Source organism: Vicugna pacos, chromosome 3, assembly GCF_048564905.1.
Source record: "Vicugna pacos chromosome 3, VicPac4, whole genome shotgun sequence".
Classification (NCBI taxonomy): Eukaryota; Metazoa; Chordata; class Mammalia; order Artiodactyla; family Camelidae; genus Vicugna; species Vicugna pacos.
Window position 1 is genome coordinate 7,461,594 of NC_132989.1, and position 19,448 is coordinate 7,481,041.

General features: G+C 46.4%; 1 protein-coding gene across 1 annotated transcript; it reads left to right on the forward strand.

Annotated features, from left to right (window-relative positions):
* Positions 1-1,490: 1,490 nt before the first annotated feature.
* IL12B (interleukin 12B) lies at positions 1,491-15,707 on the forward strand. Its single transcript, XM_006211899.4, has 8 exons — positions 1,491-1,686; positions 5,553-5,640; positions 8,190-8,468; positions 9,030-9,147; positions 10,627-10,844; positions 12,307-12,464; positions 13,937-14,068; positions 14,646-15,707. Exons 2-7 carry the CDS (start codon positions 5,553-5,555, stop codon positions 14,066-14,068), a joined length of 993 nt encoding a protein of 330 aa, XP_006211961.1. The 5' UTR covers positions 1,491-1,686; the 3' UTR covers positions 14,646-15,707.
* Positions 15,708-19,448: the final 3,741 nt, after the last annotated feature.

Consider the following 19,448-nt stretch of genomic DNA (forward strand, 5'->3'; position numbering starts at 1 on the left):
ATATGTAATACGTGTGCATATCAAGTGACAAAACTGTCAAGGCCCCCTCCCCATCACTGCCTAGTTATATTACTCAAGGATGCCCATTGTAAAAAATGCATGCGCACTTACACACACACGTATCATACAACTAACATACAATGCAACCTACTTTGTTCAAATAACTGTATACCTGAGCTATACGACGTTTTGCTCTGTTGGTTAACAAGAACTTCCCGTCCACTTTAAACCTAGAGGACAGAGGAGACGGCAGGAGGCCTTCTGAGCTGGAGGGAGCGTCTCCGCCCAAGCCAGAGCACAAGGTCGGATAAGCAGTGGGACTGCCGGCTAAGCCGGCCCCGCCCTCCCACGGAGAGAGGGAGGAAGTGTGTGGCTGGGAAGCTCCGCCGCTCTCGCCCGGGTTTCCCGTTTTCCCCGGCTGAGACTGCGAGGAAAGTCAGTGCGGAAATCCGCGCCCACCTTAAGCCCGGCCGGCCCCAGGAACTTCCCTCGCGGCTGGGACCGGGAGCCGGGATGGAGATGTCACCCGGGGGTGCGCGCCCGCGCTCGGGGCGCCTCGTGGGGACCGCCTCGCAGCAGCGCCCTCTGTCGGCGGCGTACGTATTTGCGCACAGCCCGCGTCTTTCTGCCTGTAGTATTTGGTGTAGGTGTTGGAGTTTATTATGTTCCTTCTCTGTGCAGACGGGGAATGGGGGTATCTAGCACCGGTGTACACCTTGGCACCTCTCTTAGCAGTGTTAAGTTCTGCTGGAAATTTCGACATAGTGCTTCTAGCTCTGTGCATCTGTGTAGAGCAACTAGGGCCATAGATTTGTGTGCAAAAGAGTGTGAAGATACAGTCTGGGTGCCCAAAGGGGTGTGCCCTGAGTGTGCCATCAGTTGTCCGTATGCCTGACTGCATACTTCACTTTTTGCTCCCACCCATCCTATGACCGTAAACAGTATCCCTGCATATTTGAGTATTATTAGTAATATACACATGTTTAATACTTACCGTCTTCGCAGGGCTGTGTCTGTAAGAATGTGCACGGGTGTGTATGTGTGTGTGGTGGGTACATGGAGCACAATGGGTGGTAATGGTGTGTTTCTGAAATCCAGCTGTTAGAGGAATAATGAGGGGAGGGTGCTTGGGACATACTGAACCTTTTGTCCTTCATCTCATCCTCTTTGACTTCAGGAAAACCATAGATATTGCTTTAGGGCTCCCTCGCATACAGTTGCTTGATCCTGACCTGAAGTCAGCCTCTCCTGCATGACCTGTCCTTGGCTTTCCTTCTTCTCTGGTCTATGGAGCCCAGGGAGGCTGCCTGTTACTGTCTCTAAACTCTTTGGCAATGATGTCAACCCAAAGAAGTGAACATCCTATCTCCTTCCTTTTTCCCCACCCAAAAGTCATTTCCTCTTAGTTCACTACCTGGGATTTTGATGCCTGTGTTCCCTCTGCGTTATTGATACACACGGGGGGGGGGGGCGGGAGAAAAAAAGGAACTTCTTGAAATTCCCCCAGAAGGTTTTGAGAGATGTTTTCAGTGTTGCAACTTGGAACAAATCAGTTTCTAGTTTAAGTTTCCATCAGAAAGCTTGGTAGGAGAAGGGTATATAAGCTCCAGCAGCAGCAGCAGCAGCAGCAGTAGAAGAGACAGCAGCTTGACAGCCAGCGAGCCCTACAGCCTGCCCGGAAGCAAGGTAAGCGCCCCCCAGCCCTTGCCACCCCTTCCACAGGCCTTCAGGCTGTCCAGGGTAGACACCATCGGGGCGCTACCCCTGTCCCGGGCATCGTGGAGGGGGTTGACTGCCTAAAGCATTCCTGCTGACTGATCTGCTGGGACACTAGTGAAAAGTCAGTGCTTTGGGGACTAATGTGTAAAGTATTATTTCTAAAAGTCAACTAATTGTAATGGTATACTAAGGGCTGTGAACAAATGCACATTTTATAGAAAGGTTTGTTCTGTCTTGTTTTAAAGTGGTGTGTATATAAAAGTGTGTTCCCCTGTATTAATAATCATCAGTTAAAGGACTGTGTAGAGTTAAAGTGAGTGGTGCTTCCCTTATTATTGTAAATGTTTTAAAAGCCCTTCATTCAGGAAGTAATAATGAATTTAGTAAATAACTGAATTCATACTCATGCCTCATCATTAGATGTTACAAGCATCCTTGGTCCTGTATTTGTGGTGGGCTTCATAGTTGTGACAGTCAGCTAGATTGATAGTTGGGTTACCCAGATCTTTTGCATTAACTACCTTTGGATTAATTAATCGCTTAAAAAATGGGAAGCAGCTCCAATATTAAAAACCACTTTCTGAAGTTTTAAAATCTGTGAGAAGGGAAAAGAAAGATAATCTTTACTGGTGTCTTATAATTTCCCAGGTAAACTGTGTGCAACAATTTTCAGGTTAGAAAAATCATGATCAGGTTAAAATATCTTTTTGACAGAGATGACTAAACCTCAGCTGATGACCCGTTTTTTTTTCAAATAAGGGATTTAAAGATTTTAGAAAGAATTCAGGCAGCCTCTTAAGAGTTTAATTTACTGGGATTTGAAGTCTTACGACTTCTGTCTGTTTATTCGTTCTTCTAATAGCTAATGAAATCCCTCTAGGCTAGATTCTCTCTGCTAGACTCTGGGGACATAGTGTGGAATAAGACAGATGTGCTCGCTGCCATGGGAGAAAAAGACAAACATGAAAGGGGTAGCTGTAAGACTGCAATTGTAGTAAGCGCTATGAAAGGACGAGTGGGGCTCTGAGAGGAAACAGCCGGGAGTCGTGACTTCATCTGGGCACCGTGCTGGATACTTCGTGTGAATTATTTCATTAACTCTTCACCACAACAGGGTGCCCATTTTACACTTTAAGAGTGTGAGGCTTAAAGAGGTCGAGTGACTTGCCCAGCGTCACACAACTCACAGAGCTGGGATGCCAACACAAGTCTGTGTATCTCTAGCACTGGGACCTTTTGCCTGTGCCACCCACACCTTCTGGGACCATGTCTTTTTATTTTTAAATAGTCATTCTCTTTTCTAATTAAAAAGTAACAAAATAACACTTGAAAAAGAGATGCCCAGCCTAGCATCCTTGGCATGCCCATGTTGGCACCAGCGTTGAGGAGCCTTAACACGGGACCTGGAGTCCCTGCGTCCCTTATCCAAGGGTTTCAAGAGTTTAGAAAACCTATGAATTACATTTTTAAATGTTTAATCCTTAAAACTCTCAAACTCAGCATGCCAAGAAAATGTGGGCTGTGGGATCCAACCCGACAACACTTTGAGATGGGTGTTATGTCCATTTTACAGCTGAGGAGACTAAGGCTCAGAGAGTAATGTGACCAAATTGTATGACCAGTGAGTCATGGAACCACAGTTCAAGCCTGTAGTACCAGCTGCTCTAGAGAACAACAGGGTAACTGCATGCTGTGGTTTCCCCTGGGTGTGATTAAGAAAGTGACCCGCCCCCATCTCCACCTTCTGCTAGTGTCTTGTGTCTTTAAGATACATCTCTGAAAATGGGAGATGTTTCTTAGAACCATCACCAGGGCTCCCTTGACCCTGAAGTGCAATTCACCTGAAATTCTCAAACACAGCTGAGGCCCTGAGAGGAAGTACTAGGCACTTAGCCAGAGGGAAAAACCCAGTGTTAAGAGAGCAGAGCGGAATCACCAGGAGGTGCCAGGAATCTCTGTTGTTTCCATTCCCGGAGTGCCAACACCTGGGTTTTGTAGGCCTGTATAATTGCAGTACCTCTATGGGCATTTCCCTGTGGCCAGGCACGACATTTTTGTCTATCCATTGTATATAGCACAGAGAGATGTCACATTTTTCCTTTATGTCTTCCCTTAGGTACAAGCTAACATGTTTCTTTGGCTTCCATGATATGTCATCTCACTGCATTCTCCCAACAAGCCTTTGAGACGGGTATTATGCCCATCTTATAGATGAGGAGACTGAGGCTCAGAGAGTAATCTGGCCAACATCACACCACTAGCGAGTGGTGGAACCAGAATTCAAGCCCATGCTGCTTGACACCAAATGTACTGACTGGTGCTCTGTGGCAACTAGAACTTCGCTACAGTCTTAACTTGGACTAAACTGATAGATGTGCCCCTGAAATTTCCCTGCTGCAGTGACAAGAGCACTGACAGTGGACAGGGAAGCCTGACTTCTAATCCTGACTCCACCACTCACAACCTTCATAATCTAAGGGAATAAAGGACATGACAAAGTTCCCCTAGGATTAGCAGCAGTCTGACAAAGCCAGGATTTGTCAATATTCAGTCACCCAACCAAGGGGTACTCAATTTTAATGTATCTGGCCAAAAACTTTGAGTCTTGTTCTTCATTTAGCCCAGTGGTTTCTGAAACCACGTTCCTACACAACTGGTGCCCTTCGAGATGGATGGAGGTGTCACAGACTGAAAATCATACTCATCTCCACCTAATTCACAGGTGGGGTATAATTTTCAGTCTGAAGATTTTCATGCACCCTAGATACTAACGTAGACTGAGTTTCACTCTGTAAAATGGTGGGTGATTTAGCACAGAATTACGCATTTCATTCATTCATGGTAGTTCTATCGGTTTTTTTATGTTCTTCTCCCAAAGAACAGACTTAGCATGCTGAGATTTCTCTTGATTTTTCAGAGGCTCTGGACCCAGATCGTGGATTAAACTAATGGATCTCAAAGAGTGGTCCTCAGGCCAGCAATAGTAGCATCTCGTGGAAAGTCGTAGGAATGCAGATTCTCAGGCTCCACCCCCAGACCGGATGAATCAGACATTCTAGGGTCGGGGAGGGGGCAAGGGGCCAGCAGTCTGTGTTTTAGCAAGGCTACCAGTTTGAGAACCACTGGCTACACTATGTGGGAGGAACTGACCTTTAGTTTGGAGCGGTTGCGATTTAAACACGGAGAAAAAGCAAATCTTTCCAACGAGGGCTGGACTCATTGCCAGAACTTGAAAGATCATCTTGGTGGTACCCTTCCCCACCAACCCAAGTCTTTGCGTGCTGAGTGTCACTGCACATCCTGCCTCGTAGCTTCTCTCCCCAGCTGGGGTGGGGGGTATTGAACACACTGACTTAAGAAATATTTGCTGAATGAAAGTATTTGCTCTTAGAAGTCAAGAGCCAGGTAAAAATCCATTTTCACTCTCAACTGCTCTAGCTCAGTGCCCTTTATGTAGGAAGTACCAAGTAAATAAAGACTGAACGTCGACCCAGACAAGGCACATTGCGTCCCTGAGCTGTAGGTGTCTCATCTTAAAAATAAGAGGATTGTATCCCACGGCTGGCCTTGGGTCTCTGAGCTCCAGATAGTCTGCGGTTCTCTATTTGGAGATGTTCTTACCCACAGACTGGCACAGGGCTCCTGGGATTCACTGAGTATTAACCTGACAGTGTAAAGAAGATAGAAGAGGATAAAGATGGAAGACAATATACATAGAATGTGAATACGGCTTCCAAAGGTGACTGCCTGACAATTGACTTTCTCTCTTCTCTTATCCCTCCTCTTCTGTCTCTCTTCCTCCATCTCCTCCTCTGTCTCTCCCCCTCCTTCAGATGCACCCTCAGCAGCTGGTTGTCTCCTGGTTTTCCCTGGTTCTGCTGGCATCTCCCATCATGGCCATTTGGGAACTGGAAAAAAATGGTAAGTAGCTTTTCCTGGTACAATTACTGTCTTTAATTGTATAATAATAGTTAATATTTATTGCACTCAGCACCTCATTTAATTCTCACAACAACCATATGAGATAGGGACTGTGTGTAGCCCATTTTATAGACGTTAAAAATAGAGGCCACCAGAGATTAAGTAACTTGCCCAGTTTCACATACCTGCTAAGGGCGGAACGGGAACTTGATCCCAATTCTGTCTCGCTTAGGTGCTTGTGAATTTAAGTATTTGAGGAAGGTTTTACAAGAAGGACATGAAGCAACTGTAGCCTTTGTCCTTGGAGCGCTGAGCAAGAGGAAATAGGCATATATTTTAAATGAAGGCACTTCAGCTGATGATCAGAAACAGCAGTGAGGAAAATACAACACTAAACTGGGTACCTGAAAGAAACTTTGGACTAGTCCTCCATTCTTTTTATTTTTAATGATCAACTAATTTTTTATTGAATTATAGTCAGTTTACAATGTTGTGTCAATTTCCAGCGTAGAGCACAATTTTTCAGTTATACACGAACATATGTATATTCATTGTCGCATTCCTTTTTGCTGTGAGCTACCACGAGATCTTGTATATATTTCCCTGTGCTGTACAGTATAATCTTGTTTATTTTAACAATTTCGGGAAGGTAACAGTCCAACAATCCCCACTCTGCCCCAGAAGGATTTGAGAGTGCTAGCCCCTCCCCTGAATAAAGACAAGGGCCTGAGCCAGGTGATTATCCCGGGTGCCTTCCAACCCTGGGATTTTTCGTGAGCTCAGGAGTCCTGGCCCTTGCATAGCCCACCCTTAGTTACTTCTGATTTGGTAAACCACAGAAATTCCAGAAAGTCAATGTGAGAAACGCTCAGGGACTTGCGACTTTGGAGACCAGATGAGATGCCGCCAAGCAGTGGGTTCTAGACATGCCTCATCAGGCTTCCTCCTGCAGCTGCCCTTGGGCCAGGGTCTTGAACTTTGAGTCTTAGCTGTGACAGGAATACACTTGTGCTGTTCGGTCGCCAGTGGGACAGAGAAAAACGAGAGGCAGCCCAAGGTGCCACGTGGCTTTATGTCCGCTCAGCTGTTTCTTCAGATGCTTTTTACCCCTTATGTCTGCTACCCATTCAGTAGTTATAAATCTCTTTGGTGTCGGGGGAGAACTGTGTATTCCGCAAGGCTTTGCGTTTGGATGCCAATCACAAGAGCCCCCAGGTCTAGAGCATTAAGGGCGCTGGGTCAAGCCCTTAGGTGAATTAGCTTGTGCAATCCACATCTCCACCTTCTGGAACAAGCATTAATATGTTGCTTATTATAAAGATGATGACACTGGAGCTTAGAGTAATTACTCAAGGCCACAGGCTAGTGCAACAGATAAAATTGAATCTAAACCCAGACCTGTGTGACTCCAAAACCCAGGCTCTTAACCACTATGGCTCTCGGACTTGAGTGGGTTTCAAAACCATCTGAGGAAGTGAAAAACAGATCACTGGGCCTATCGCAGAGTTCCTGATTCAGCAACTGAGGTTTTGCATTTCTAGTCCCAGGTAATGCTGGGTGGGGGATCCTGCTTTAAGAACCACTGCATTAAACAATTCTATTTAATCAATAATTGATGCATGAATGAATGAGTGAAGCTTTGGTGTGACATACTCTTTGAAATACTGTATTAGGCCATTCCTCAAGTGCCAGTTTAGATACTTGGATTAAAAATCCAACGCAAAGCTGCAGAGACCAAAGTTCTGAGATACGGCTCTTGTGTTTCTAATTTGATGTAACCTTGCTTAGCCTCTTGGTCTCTGTACCCTCCTCTATGAAATGGGGAGACTAAGATCTCCTGAGCTGCCCCAGAAGAGTATAAAATAGCTTTTAAAAACACAGAATGAACGTCTCCATTGGTGAGTTTCATGCAGCAAGAACTAAATCCTTAAATCCTCATGGAAAATTCTCTGCGCAGTTTTCTAACCTTTGGTCTGTCAAGAACAATAACAAAGAACTCAGAGTTTGCTGTGGTGGGCCCTCTGCTAAGTGTTTTACATGCTTTTTTTCATTCAGTCCTCACAGCCAAACCTGTGACGTAGGTACTATTATTATGGTCACTTTACAGATGAAGAAACTGAGGCTCATGATGATTTAGTATCTTGCTTCTAGCTATCCGGCCACCTGGTAGGGACAGGACCTCAGTCCTGGTCAGTCTTTCTCGACACTTACTCCCTATGAAAGTGAACTGTGCTCAAAGTCTCTTTATCTCTACCAAGCCTTTGGCAAATACTCTTGTGCTGTTTGCATTTTTTTGGTGTATCAAGGCCTTCCTCATCTGCCAGCTAACCAGAGGTTAATTATTACAGGCAGCCTGCTGGTTGATGGTAGCTGTTAAACGCTGCTTCTCTCTTCTATAACCTTGAACCCCAGTTGGGGCCCAATACCCTGAGACCATCTCCATAAGCATTTGCTATTATGAGCCGTGCAAATGCGCAGGTGGTTCAAAAAATACAGTCCCAGAGTTCATGGAGCTTATAGTCTGGTTCTCCAATCCCTGTGTTCTCCAGTTTATGTTGTAGAGTTGGACTGGTACCCTGACGCCCCTGGAGAAACGGTGGTCCTCACCTGCGATACCCCTGAAGAAGATGGTATCACCTGGACCTCAGACCACAGCAGTGAGGTCTTGGGCTCTGGCAAAACCTTGACCATCCAAGTCAAAGAGTTTGGAGATGCTGGGCAGTACACCTGTCACAAAGGAGGCGAGGTTCTGAGCCATTCACTCCTGCTGCTTCACAAAAAGGAAGATGGAGTTTGGTCCACTGATATTTTGAAAAAGGACCAGAAAGGTAATTCCATTCCCTTGGACAGTATCAATTTTCTCTTTCATTTCATAAGAGGTTTTTTTCAAAAAATTAAAAAGGCAAGACATGGTTAATGTAGTTAATGAAGTGATACCAAATCCCTTACTGAAACCACGCAAACCCTACATTTTCCTTTGCTACACATTTTGGGTTATTAACCATCAAAATCTCTTGTTGAGAGAGTTTCATGGGGAGTCTGGAAACTTCCTGAGGTTCTCTGTAAGTAACAGTGTTATGATTGGATGGCTAATGGAAGTCAACCAACGTGTATGGTGTGTAGCTCAGCTCTGGGCTTTAGAAAAATTAATACCTCCCTCCACTAGTTAGGTGTGGAGTACACTCTACAGAATCAGCATCCTAGGGGGCGACTTCTTGTCCCCACTGAACTGCCTGCCAGCGGAGCAGCAGCGTTTTCCAAGGAAATAAAAGGAAAAACCTTTACTCTTGTACCATTCAGTGACCTGTGATTCATTGCAATAAAGTTCTTTGCAATTTTAACAGAAAGAAAACCCCCAAATATTGAATTTTTGTTCTTTTCAAATCCAGAACCCAAAAGTAAGACCTTCCTCAAATGTGAGGCAAAGAATTATTCTGGGCATTTCACCTGCTGGTGGCTGACGGCAGTCAGTACTGATTTGAAATTCAGTGTCAAAAGCAGCAGAGGGTAAGTGAAGCCACGCGGATGTCTCAGCATTTCTCTAGAACTATCTCACTAAGAAAATAAGAGCAATGTAGCAATGGCCTATCAGTTAATGATGGGGGGAAATAAAGTCAATTCTATATTTTTGTCAACTTCCCACCCCCTTACCTCTCCCCACACCCCCTTACCTAAATTAGGAAAAGAACATGGGGATTTAAGCTAATTGTCTGAACAAATGTGTGCATCAGAACAGGGTATATGACTGGGGCCTGGAATAGCTCCTGCTGTGTTTGAACCTATTCATCCAAACTGCCTGGCGATGGGTGCATCATTAAGGTCATAGCACCTCAGGAGGATAAAAGGAGAAATCGAGGCTACCGAGGGCTTGCCAAAATGGCACCTCCAATTGAAAATAGATACAAGAGCTCTAGGGTGTAGATCTTGAAAGCCCTGAGGCCGACTCCAAAACTCTGCATGGCCTGTAGACATTTTCCCAGGGCCTCTTCAACTCCTTTCTTTTCAGCTGACACCACTCATCTGAAGTTCACTGTTCATCCAGTGCACTTGGGCTTCCCTAAGAAACCAAGTCTCGTGGATACAGGACCTATGTTTGTGCCTCTCTTTGAGTTCCTTCCATCACATCTAAGTTCTCAAACAAAGTTAGGATAACAGAGCAAACCCGGGGTGACCATCCTGGCCTGGGCACTATGTAACTGAGTAAATTAACTTTTGCGGAGTAGGGGTCTTACTTTTCGATCGTTAAAATGAAAATGCTTTACTGCAGAATCGCTTACACAAGTGCACAGAGACATAGATGCAAGGGTTCATTGAGATGCTCTTGGTAATCAGCAGGGCAAAGGCTAAAAAAGCGTGGTCCCCGCACAGTGTGCAGGCCTCACAATGAATAACCCGATCCATGTGGCCTGTCATGGCACACTCCCCGCAACATGTCCAGAAAGGGGAAAGATCCTTAGTTCATAAAAAATAAAATCTATGTGTGTATGCATATATGCATGTGGATGTATGGTTGCTTTGAATATTCATAGAAGAATGTCTGGAGGGACACAATGAGCCTTGAATAATATTTCTGTTCGGGGGTGTAGTTAGGTTTAAAAGGGGGATTAGAGTTAAAAGAGGCATACACATTTCATTTATACACATCTTTATCCTTTTAACTTTTTTAAATTGGTATGTATTGATTTCGGAATGCAAGTCAGGAAAATGAATTAAAATTTTTATAAGGAGATTTTTTCACCAGGGGCTTTGGATCTACACATTTTCAGATTCATTTAAGTCAGAGGCATATAAGTGCTGAGTTGTTTCTCAGCATTTTTATTAACTTTTGAAGCCAAGCTTGTTCTCGTGGGAAGGGCGGTTTCTTAGCCCCTTGGGAGAAAACCAGCCAGTTGGAGAAATTGTGTCCTTAGACAGCTGTCCGGCTTCAACTGCTAGGGACTCGCCTACAGACGTGTGACCCAGGATGTTGTCTGTCTTTGACTCCAGCTCCTCGGACCCCCGAGGGGTGACGTGCGGAGCGGCGACGCTGTCGGCGGAGAGGGTCGGCGTGGAGCACAGGGACTCCTGGAAGTACACAGTGGAGTGTCAGGAGGGCAGCAGCTGCCCAGCCGCCGAGGAGAGCCTGCCCATCGAGCTCGTGGTGGAAGCTGTTCACAAGCTCAAGTACGAAAACTACAGCAGCAGCTTCTTCATCAGGGACATCAGTGAGTTGGCTTGATTCCGTGTGCTTAATAAGGACAGATGCCGCCCGTCACGTGTTCGCCATGCCCCGTGCACCCAGGTGGAGGGTTTACATGCATTCTCTCTTTTATTTTGCACCCCCCCAAATAATTACGCTATAGATACTATTACCTGCATTTTAAGGAAGAGGCAATTGAGCCTTAGATAGGATAAACAACTTGCCCCAGATCTCACAGCTAGCAGCTCTGACCCAGATCCGCGCCACCAGGAAAAGCAGGCTCTTGGCTGCGCTTCTGTTCTCCTGCCCAGGCAGCTTCCAGGCTGAGTCCAGTGCAGCCCCTCAGGCATAATATTCATATGCGGAGCAGAGCTTTCCCTACTAATTGCAATTATTCCCAATGGTCTTCCTCTAGGACTTGAAAAAGAGGCTTCTTTATTGGAATATAAACCCCTCCAAAATGGGTGTCAGTTTTTTTTTAATTGGCAGATGGAGATTTTGCCATTTGTCATTTCATTTCCTTTATCATTTCTCCAGTGAATATATCCTATGAAATAAAACGTGAGGGAGTCACAGAGCTTGCTCTGGCATGTGTGGGGCATTGCCTTTGGTGGGAAGGAGAGGGTTGGGTCTTACTCACATAAGGTGGCCAGGGGAGGTCTCTGGGAAGAGGTGGCACTTAGCGGAGTCCTAAAAGGAAAGATGTCACTGTGTTAAGAACAGACGGAAGCATATTTGTGGAGCATCTGCTCGGAGCCGTGGTCTTGGTTTGGAGAGGAGCTGGGGAGCCCAGAGCCATTCCGCGGACTGTCTCCCCTCCCCTTATCTAGAAGAGGGTCCAGGACTACTTGAGGACAGAGTCTTTCTGACACTCACTGCCATGTTTTCCGTGCACAGTCCATTGGCTGGCACATGATGGGGGCTCAGTCGTTATTTACTGAATCAATGAATGACTGAGTGTAAAGACAATGCAGCTATAACTGCTACAGGACAAGTCAGGGTCAGGTTCCATGAAAAGACTAGAGAAGGAGCGCTAGGTGGAAAATCTCTCACTCATCCCCAGCAAGAGGTGAAGTCCTGTTTCGAGTTTGGTGCAAAGAGGGGGATTGATTAAAGAGAGGTAGTCCTTCACCACATCGCCCCAATGTGAGAGCCATGTCATCTCTAAGAACTTTCCTCTGAGCACCACGCAGAGGTGGTTCCACCACCAAGGCCCATAGGATTGTGCAGTGATGAGGAGGATTCTGAGCCTCTCTCGGGTTCAGCTGTAAAGGAGGTGGCGACTGGTGAGGACTGCCTCCCACAGGCACCAGCGTCAGCGCCAGCAGCAGGGGTGCCTCACGTCTGCCAGCCAGGTGCCCAGAGAAGTTAAGTAACCATTATAGGGACCCAGAGCTGGTTGAAGGCGGAAGTGGGATCAGAAGCCAGAACTACCTTACTCCAAAGCCCCATTAGGAAAACAAAGGGTGTTTCTCTCTCTTCCACAGTCAGACCAGACCCACCCAAGAATCTGCAGCTGAAGCCATTGAAGAATTCTCGGCACGTGGAGGTCAGCTGGGAGTACCCTGACACCTGGAGCACCCCACATTCCTACTTCTCCCTGACGTTTTGTGTGCAGGTCCAGGGCAAGCACAAGAGAGAGAAGGTAAGATGTGGCTCGGGTGCTGTCTATTCTGTGGTCTAGTTTACGGAGGCCCACATCAAGGAGACGATTAAGGACGATAATAATAGTGAGTGTTTATTTGGCACTTTTTATATGCCTGAAACTCTGCTAAGGGTAATCTATCTATCTATCTATCTATCTATCTATCTATCTATCTATCTATCTGTATATCTCACTTAATCCTCACAGTAACCTTAGAAAGGCAGGCAGGGTTATTTGTACCACTTCTCTAGTGAAGACACTGAAGCTCAGAGAGGTCAAGTGACTTGCCCAAGGTCACCCAGCTAGGAAGTGGCAGAACCAGGACACAAACTCAGTCTCCAGGACACAAAGGCCAGGCTTCTAACCACCCTTCTGCCTCCAGTATGGTTGATCATTAATGCTTGCTCTCAGAATAGGTCCTAACATAGGAAATCTGGGCTCTAGGAGCCTAAAATGGTTGTTTCAAATGAATGACTCTAACAGATGATAGTACATTCATGCGATGCCTCACCCAAAATAGGCAATTCCTGGCTGTTCCATATATTGTGGAATTATTTCATCAAACAGAATGTTGGCATTTACATAGGCTTAAGACACTGGCTTTCAAACATTCTTGCCTGAGCATTATAATCCTGTGTTCCCAGAGGCCCTTTTATACAGCCCAAGACTCCTCGGACCCCAGTTTCAGAAATCACTGGATAAAAGCCTTAGTCAGTATCGTGTTTAGCATGTGGTAGACATTCAGTGATTCAGTCACTCGCTGAGAATTTTTATGTGTGAAAGGGAAGGGCTATTCTGGAGTAGATTTTACCTAAATATTATTTGAAATCTTGATATGTACTTCCCTATGTAAGATCTGTATCATTAATAGGTGGTCTATATAGAACACTTTCTACATAGTTAACTGCTTTGCTAAGAGCTTTACATGATTCTTACCTGTGACTTTTACGACTCTATGATGGAGTGATTATTGTTATCCCTCTTTTATAAAGGAGGAAACTGAGACACAGAGAGCCTAAGACATTCTCCTGTGGTCACACAGCTAATAAGTAACAATGCCTAGATCTGAACACAAATTTTCTGATAAAAGGATCAGGATATGGTCATTCAGAATATCCTAGGGACAGCCAGAACAAATCTGTCTCAGTCTCGAGACAGCCAGAACAAATCTGTCCCAGTCTCACCGTTGGCCTGATCCTGAGGTGAGTGCATATGGGGCCTTCCGTCAAGGCAGCTGTGTGAGACAGACGAAAGCCGGACTGGTTTCCTCCTCAGGGCTTCCGAAGTAGAAAAGCCGCATCTGTGTTGAGAGCTTCCGTCAGCAGGTGGCGCAAGTTGTACGCACTCCCCTACGAACGGCGCGTGTGGTGCCCTGACACCAAGGGGCGGTTGTTCTGGGAGACTGTGCTTTGCCAAAATGCGCCCGGCCCACCTTGTGACTGCGTTGCCAAAGATTTCCCTCTCCTTTGCAGAAAGATAAACTCTTCGTGGACCAAACCTCAGCCAAGGTCACGTGCCCCAAGGACGCCAGCATCCGCGTGCAGGCCCGGGACCGCTACTACAGCTCGTCCTGGAGCGAGTGGGCGTCTGTGTCCTGCAGTTAGGTGAGCGGAACCGCGAAGCCCGTTCCAGGCCTGCACACTCCGCGTATCCAGGGGCAGGGCAAGGGCGGGGGCGTTGCGGGACAGGGAGGGGGAGGGGGTGCCCAGCACACAGTCGCCAGACGCGGAAACGTACATTTATTCATTAACAGATATATATTTGATGCCCATAGTATTCCAAGCACTGTGCTGGACACAGGGATACTGCAGTAAAGACAACAGGCACAGGTCCTACCCTTTCAGAGGGGAAGGCAACGAGAGAGAGCAGTAGCCAAGGGGCAAAGCATGGGTGACCTGCAAGATGTTTCCAAGAGTCAGAATCTTCTCCGGGGACAACTGGGGGGCCACTGAAGAGCTTTAAGCACGAAAATGACATGATCAGATAGTCTTTTAAGAAAACGCTCAAGAGAATCTCTGGCAAGCATGGTATCAGCAAAATCCTAGGCCACATAAGGAAGGGCTGGATCCTCTGACATGGAATCCCCATAAACCCAGTTGCCCCAGATAACGTGTTATGTGAAATAAGAAGGGTTTGCTGCCAAATTTCGAATCCACATAGACTTTCAACATTCTTTTTCAGGTTCTAATCTCAGGATGCAGTCTTGGAGGAGAAGTGGAGGAGAAGTGGAAGCCGTTATGCTATATTTTTAAAAGACAGAATGGAACAGACCCCCAAAAGATATTTTTCTACCAATTTGCTTTTTATTTTAAGGATTATAAAGATGTCTTTGCTATATTTTTATATTTAATTGCTAAATGCCCACTGGAACAATCAGCTCATTTATTTCTAGAGTTTCCAGCTAACAGGTTGCCACTGACTTTTGTTCTATTTAAATATTTAAGTAATTTATGTATTTATTCATTTATCACTGTTATTTAACATTTGTGTGCCAAGATGTACGTTTCACACACTCATGACCTCATTTATAAGGAAGGGCCCTATTATGCAAAAATGTGACCTTATGTGTTATTTATACTGACAACTTTTCAATCGAGGCTGCACATGCCTCAGTTTTAAAACAACCAGCAAGAACACAAAGTTCTGATGCCAGCGCCAGAATATATTTGTCTTGGATGGGAACACAAGAAATAGTTAAATAGAGTCCTGGAGATGCGAACCCATTTGAGGAGGTCCTGGAGACCAGATGTTAGTTCCTGTGTCCATGAAGACTTCCTTGAAGTGATGGTGATCATTCAGGGCCACTTGCACCTCTAAGCAAGTTTAGTCTTTGGATGCCTGAACTGAGAAAGGTCTAAAAAAAAAAAAGTGACTGAAATTGAAATTCAGCTTCAGCCTTCCTGGCAGTCCCTGCTCCCTTCTATCTGTAAGACATGGAGAGTGACATGGAGATGTTGTAAGTGTCAGGAAAGTAATAAGATCTTACAGTTCGCGAGGGAAGACAGGTATAATTATGGCCAAGGACATAAAATTGTCAGACTTGCCGGTTGCTCCTTAAGAGCCACACGAAGAAGCAGACAGGTGTGGAGAAAACAGCCAAGGGTCTCTCACTTGTCAGCGTGAGGAACGTGACGAGCGGATGTGACGAGAAAGTGCCAGGTCATTAAAATGCTACTTTTAAGTAATGAATGTGCTCTCTGTAAAATGACTCCGTTTGCTTTCTGTTTACTTATTTATTTTTATATTCTGATGGTGAACTAATAAAAATATAACTCTTCTTTGCAATCATTGAGTTTTGAGCTTTCTCAGCTGATTCGGTATCCTTGTTCCCACGTTTACCATGGCATTACTTTCCCCCCGACTGTTGAAGAATTTCCCCTCCTTGAAGCAGTTCCATTTCTAGATCTGTGCGTGGAATGGGCCCTTTCCCTTTATGCGAATGTCAGTGTCTTGCTGAGCTGAGGGACTGCCCCTGGGATCTGACCACGGGGAGCTCTGCAAGGGCGCTGAGATGCGTTATTTAGGGGTTAGATACTCTGGCTTCTTTCCCCTTCTAACCTGGAGTCCACTGTACTGGCTTCCCACTTGGTAAAGCCATGGGCAGCCTATCCCACAGGCCCAGCTCCAGTGTTTGCTGAGGCTTGCCCATGCGTCTGAACACGTGCTAACCCTTGGGGTTGAGGAGTTCCGAAAACACTTGGGTTGCCGCTCCCAAACAGTGCCTGCTCCTGGCCCAGCTGAAAAGACAGGGATGAAAAGTTAACTTCAATCCCACTGAATGCGAAAATGTTCCTTGCATATGGTGCCCTGGGGTTAGAATGAAGGAGAAGGGTCAATGTAACCTGCAGTCACTCGGGAAGGCCCCATGGAGAAGGGGAGGTACTTATTTTGGGCTCAAAGAATGGCCAGGGCCTGCCAGTTTCTCGTGGAAAGGGTGAGTGGTGGGACTGGAGAGAACAGTGTCCATTCTCTGCTCTCTTCAGAACCTAAGTGTACACTTCCGGCTTCCTTGCAATGGCAAAGTAATTATAATAGGGATGTTTGTTTACATTCCTTATTTTAAGTGTCCCCCAGAGCCCTTACTCCACCTACTCCTGGCCTGGAGGAATGGTGGGAAGTTTCTACCATCCTCATCCAACATTTGAAACAAAGCATCTTGCGTGATAAGCCCACACTGGGTAGCGCATGGTTGGTTAATAATGTGTCCTCCCAGGGGCCTTTCATCTAGAGATGCCAAAACACTAACTGAGCACTTAATAAACAATGCTAACCAAGAAAAAATAATCACATTTCGTAAGCTGGGAGACCTGGGGACCTTTCCCAAAACTTCGGGCCAGCCCGGGGCAGGCTCAGATGTTCTGCCTCCCACCACGCCCAGTGCTTTCCCAGCACGACCACTCAGCAGTTGATTAATTTCAGTTGCATGTAAGCAATGGAGAGGTTTTCTCTTTGGAAGGTATTTTCCAAGACAGTCATTTTTATTGGGAAGTTAGCCACTACAAATGTATCAAATGTCCTAGCAAAATTGCTCAAGACTGTGGACCAGCAGACTGGGCCCTGGGCCGGGCCAGCCCCGCTACGTGACCGTGTGACCTTTAGCAGGGCCTTGCTGGTTGTCCAGTCAGTTTTCACCCCCAGCTGCCTTCTCTCCTGATGTCCCTCCTCAGCTCAAAGGTCGGGAAGCGAAATCATCACTTTCCCAGCTATCGTTGCTGCCCAGAAAGGCCATGAGACCCAAATTCTGGCCCATGAGATATAAGAAAAATTTTCAGGGAGTTTTCCTGATAAACAACAGAGTTATGGCTAGCAGTGTGGTTCATGTGTGTGGCGGGGGTGGGGGGTGGGTCTGAGTAAGCAGCTCATGTGGGAGAGACATGGCTGCTGTTCCTTCATTCACTCCACAATCATTGTTTGAGTTATCACTCTGTGCCTGGCATCATCCTCCACTTTCAGGATACAGGGCTGAACAGGACCTGCCCTCACATAGCTTCCAGTCTCCAAAGGACTGGAGGTCACTTCCTGAGGGTTAAGAGCACTGTGAAATGAGATCATTGGTTCAATGAGGCCGGCCGAGTGCCTGGCTCACAGTCAGCACCCAGCAAACGGCAGCTACTTCCACTGACTAGCTCTGTGATCTTGAGCAAGTGACTGAAGCACCTCGAGCCTCAGTTCCCTCATCTGTAAAATGGGATGCCAGTTCCTGCCTCATAGGGAAAGTTGTGAAGTTTAAGTGGAATGACACTCAGAAAATACTTAGAAAAACACCTGGTCCATAGAAGTCCTCAATATAAGTTTATGGTTAACATTCTTATTATATTACTTGTCACCTGAAAGGTGCATAATTCTGGACCCTGTGCTTTTAGGGGCGGGGAGATAGGGGAGTCATAATTCTGGACCCTGTGCTTTTAGGGGCGGGGAGATAGGGGAGTCATTGATAGTAGACATTGTTAGGAGGCCCTGACGTCTCTAAGAACTAGGCTGGGATGAAGGGAGTATTAATCAGTCAGTGGAGAAGAAAGAAGTGGCTCAGTCTCTTGAGATTAAAGAGCCTCTTCAGTGCAGAATCCCTTTCTTATAAATACGATTGCCAGTTCTTGCCTTCAAGGGTTCTACAGTTTAGTGAGAGAGAAAACAGGGGCAAATGTGGTGAATATATTAAATGTAGCCTGGCTGGCATAGAGCACATGAACCTTAACTATTTCTTTTTACAAAGGTTTCCAGCTCCCAGGAAGAGCTCTTTTATTCCCTTTCACCTTCCTGGATGCAATAAATTGGCATAAACCTAACAATTCACCTTACCTATAAATCAGATTTTAATCACCTCTTTCCACTTCATTTCAGTACCGCCCTTCTTGCAGGATAGAATCTGTGAGCAAAATGTATTTGGACAAGACTGTCTCCAGAGGGTCATATTACATCAAGGAAATGAATTCTCTCTCTCAAGCTCATAAAACGCAAAAATGAAATCACCATTCAGGCTGAAGGCGGAGGAGACCAGGCATGCATACGGAAAAGACTTCTTCTGCAGGTAGCGTGCTTGGAGCAGTGGATTTGCATTTTCCTTCCACGCAGGTCTGGTCCGCCGGGGGGTGGGCACATTCCTCTCACTGGGTGGATGCCCGTGTGTGATGGGCTGCAGGGCCGGGCAGCTGCTCTCTAATCTCCGTCTGCTTTCAAAAGCACAGACCATCTCTCCCTTGCCCTTCACCACAGCCCACCTGGCGTCTTCCCTGGCTGCTTGCTAATCCGAGCATGTGGATTTCCAAGGAATTGAGCGTTCTGCCCGTGGCTCTGGGGTTTGGGGGAGAGGGAAAGCGAGGGGACAAACCTTAGACAAACTACAGAGTCCAGTCGGCCTTGTCCTTCCCACACCCACCACCCAGCACTCATACAGGTGGGATGGAGATGCAGAGGCATCAGGCAATATCTGGGAGGAGGGCAGAGCCCGGGTGTGTGCACCTGGCTCTGGGCTTAGATCCCTCCTTACTGGTGATGTGCCTCTCGGCAACTCCTCAGTCTCTTTCGGCCTCAGTTTCCACACCACCATAACAAATATTTCTGCCACTTCCCAGGGGTGCTGTGAGGGTTCACGGAGACCAGGCTCACGGCACCAGGCACCTCGCTAGTACACAACAAATGCTAGTTACAGCTGCTGCTTTTCTAAAGCCAGGTCAAATGGAAACCATCCTGATGCCACCTCATCTTCCCTCCCCGTGGAGATAAGGGCAGGTTTGGGACACGCACACGAGCTCCCGTTCTGTCTCGGCAATCTATGTCCTCCCACCCACCAGCCCTCTTCTGGGTACACTGCCAAGACACAGCAGTGGGGTCGCCCCCAAGTCAGAGCACCCAGAGCAATGCTCCATTTCAGCAAACCATCTTGTGTGTTTCTACTTGACCTTGTGGAACATTCTCCAGCTGTGGCTTGTCCCTTTCTTTGAAATCCCTCTTTTTTGCACTTCTGGGGTCCTTAGAGGCTAATCA

Coding starts and splice junctions, on each gene's coding strand:
- IL12B (XM_006211899.4), top strand. CDS start 5,553: ATGCACCCTCAGCAGCTGGTTGTCTCCTGGTTTTCCCTGGTTCTGCTG. Junction 8,469..9,029: donor TTTGAAAAAGGACCAGAAAG/GTAATTCCATTC, acceptor TTTCAAATCCAG/AACCCAAAAGTAAGACCTTC. Junction 9,148..10,626: donor AGTGTCAAAAGCAGCAGAGG/GTAAGTGAAGCC, acceptor CTTTGACTCCAG/CTCCTCGGACCCCCGAGGGG.